The sequence below is a fragment of the Homalodisca vitripennis genome, unplaced genomic scaffold (genome assembly GCF_021130785.1).
Source record: "Homalodisca vitripennis isolate AUS2020 unplaced genomic scaffold, UT_GWSS_2.1 ScUCBcl_11662;HRSCAF=21008, whole genome shotgun sequence".
NCBI classification, from domain to species: Eukaryota; Metazoa; Arthropoda; class Insecta; order Hemiptera; family Cicadellidae; genus Homalodisca; species Homalodisca vitripennis.
Window position 1 is genome coordinate 7,914 of NW_025787774.1, and position 2,951 is coordinate 10,864.

Consider the following 2,951-nt stretch of genomic DNA (forward strand, 5'->3'; position numbering starts at 1 on the left):
TTAAACAACATGTAAGCTGTTTGGTGAGTAAAACTCTTAAGGACCTAGACATTCTTAAGTCACTGGCCTGCGGAAGGAATGGTGTACACCCTCAGCTACTTTTAAAGGTATACTGCAGTATAATCAGAGCTAAACTAGATTATGGTGGCTTTTTTGTTTGGGCATTTACCAAATAGTGTTTTGAATAAACTAGACATTATTCAAAATCAGGCTCTCAGGTGCATATTGGGTGCTATGAAGTCAACCCCAATTTTTAGCTCTTCAAATGGAAGCAGCAGTACCCAACTTGCAGACCAGAAGGAAAATGTTAACTGAAAGACTAGTTTTCAAAGTACTGTCTGAACCTAACCATCCAGTTTATGTAAATTTAAAGTATTTAAGTATGGCAGCAAATCATCACGAATACTGGGCCAAGAAGACCACACCACTGTATATAAAATCAGTAAGTACTGTAGAAAGTATAGTAATCCAAACCTGTGTCAAAGAAACTAGACTAATTGACAGTCTGGAGAAGCCAATTACTATGCTGGATTTAAACTTATGTTGCAGGGTAGATATTAATCGGATGGAAAATCCAAAATCCGAAATTCCTCCTGAAACACTCAAAAAATTATTTATAGAACAAATAAATGAGGAATTTTCAGACTACATAAAAATTTACACAGATGGATCGAGAAACGCAGAGGGTTCTGGAGCAGCTGTATTATTACAAGGTAGGCCTAATCATCTTAGTTATAAATTCTGTTTACCCAAAATAGCTTCCAGCTACACAGCCGAACTTTACGCCATAAAGAAAGCAATCGAGATAGCGAATCTTCAACCAGGTAACAAAGTACTAATTTGTTCTGACTCAAAAGCAGCCATCCATGCAGTCAAAACAGCCTGTAAACTTGATTATATTGATAACATTACATCCCAAATCGTGGAGGAGGTCCTTTCTTCAGAAAAGAAAATAACACTTCAGTGGGTTCCTGGTCATGTGGGTATTACACCAAATGAAATAGTAGATAAGCTGGCGAAAGAGGCAATTCAGACAGGAAAAGTAATCAAAGATCTGGTCCTTCCGATGGGTGACTTTGTCAGCCATTTAAAATGTGAAATGACATCCTTATACAAAGCTGAAGTAGAACAAAGCAATAAAGCAAGATGGTATAGGGATGTGCAGCGGGACCTTCCTATGGTCCCATGGTTTAAGAATGCTAAGATAGGAAGAAGTAAACTAGTCACAATAATTAGGCTAAGACTGGGTCATGCACAGGTAAATGAAACTTTATTCAGAATAAACTGCTACTTTACTGAAAAATGTCTCAAGTGTACATTGAATGTGAAAGAAAGTCTTCAGCACCTAATCTTTGAATGCCCAACATATGATAGCTTCAGAGAACCATTAATACAACATTTAAAGGAAAAGAAAGTAAGGCCACCATTCTATCTCAAAGAGCTGTTGGTAAGTTTTGACTTAGGCGTATTGTTAGAAATAGTAAGGTACCTAAATAGTATAAATAGGTCAATTTGATAAAGGCAATTGGGTGTTACTAACATTCAAGTATAGAACTCTTCCACACTATCTTGGAGTCATATTTGTTACCTACTCCAGGTTCTAACAATTTGTATTTATCTCCAGGGTCTGAATCCTTTTCGGAGTAGAAAGTCGCCTGGAGGACCTCAGGCGTGAAGAAAGTCTGATCAGTGGGCCCCAACCATTTCCATTGATCCTGTAACCTAAAAGCCTTTCCTATAGCTTGTCCCCCTCTGTGTGTAAATAACTGAACACTACAGGAATCAATTGATTGATAACAAAGTCAGGTTATAGGCAAATACTAACATTTATGTGGAATTGCAATTAACTTCCCCTTCCCATGAAAAGAAACAGTGTGAAAGTGAAATAAAAAAAAAAAAAAAATTAACACCCTCACCACAAATCAGTTAAATGCAATACATACAGTGAAAAGTGAAATAAATAGTAAGGGTTATTCAAAACATTCAAAGTGCGATAAAAACAGTGGAAAGTGAAATAAATAATAAAGACTATTGTGGTTCCATGCCCATATGGTAGCAGAACCAGCTACATTTTGGTAGCTAAGAAAGAAAGAAAGAAAGAAAAGATTTCAAATTCGTTACTCTATGGTCGTGAGGTAAAACAAAACTCCCTGTTTTGTTTAGTTGCTTTCTTCAATTTAATATTTAGTTTTAAATAACATTACAAAGTTAGACAATATTTCGCATTCTTATTAAAAAATATATTAGAATACAAGTTTTCTTTGGCTTACAACCAAGTATTAAGATACATACTGTCACGCTAGAAAAGTTAATGGTGTTAGTCCAATTTTCATTAGAGAGAAAGTATTTATCAAAGTAAAATCTTGAGGTAAGTGTTGTATTCTATGTTTACTAGGCTTATGCTAAATTAATGTAGGGTAAACTACATTGAATTTGTAGTTTATATTTTTACTTTAGTGTTACATTGTATTTGCATGGATTGTTTAATACAAATTTAGAACATACTTCTTATATTAGCCTATACCAACAACAGTCTATTGGCAATTATAGGAAACCAAACAATCTGGCTGAGACATGGTTAATGAAGTATGAAGCCTGATTTGTACTAATAACAACCACCAGAAAGTTTTGATAGGCAGATATTCAAAAGATCTTTGGTATTGCACCTACCTGAAAATAGTTAAATGACATTTAAGGTGGTGTTGCCATATTGCTGCTGATTACCAGCTGTTCCTCTATGATTAGTTATGATCAAATAGCCTAGTGTCTGCTTGATTTACATGGTGTCTTTAAAATGATCAATCAAAATGAAGTGTGTTTGTATATTTATTTTATGGTAGGCTAATTGTTGCTGTTTATTTATTTGAACAGATGTTGAGAGGGTTAAATAATTTCTATACACTTAAAATTTACAACAGTGTTTACAGTGAGTTAAAGAGGTTACAGTTCCA

General features: G+C 34.7%; 1 protein-coding gene across 2 annotated transcripts; it reads left to right on the forward strand.

Annotated features, from left to right (window-relative positions):
• The first annotated feature begins 251 nt into the window (after nucleotides 1-251).
• On the forward strand, nucleotides 252-2,095 carry LOC124374954. Of its 2 annotated transcripts, none has more exons than XM_046833093.1 (2): nucleotides 252-442; nucleotides 550-2,095. In XM_046833093.1, exon 2 carries the CDS (start codon nucleotides 566-568, stop codon nucleotides 1,514-1,516), a length of 951 nt encoding a protein of 316 aa, XP_046689049.1. In that variant the 5' UTR covers nucleotides 252-442; nucleotides 550-565; the 3' UTR covers nucleotides 1,517-2,095. The 2 variants fall into 2 exon arrangements, with proteins under 2 accessions (XP_046689049.1, XP_046689047.1); XM_046833091.1 differs by lacking the exon at nucleotides 252-442 and having other exon boundaries at nucleotides 468-1,447; nucleotides 1,625-2,095.
• The last annotated feature ends 856 nt before the right edge of the window (nucleotides 2,096-2,951 follow it).

What these genes read in the sequence shown, in the direction of transcription:
- LOC124374954 (XM_046833091.1), top strand. Translation starts at nt 524, where the DNA reads ATGCTGGATTTAAACTTATGTTGCAGGGTAGATATTAATCGGATGGAA. An exon ending in TCTATCTCAAAGAGCTGTTG is followed by an intron (nt 1,448 to 1,624) that starts GTAAGTTTTGAC and finishes ATTTATCTCCAG; the next exon opens with GGTCTGAATCCTTTTCGGAG.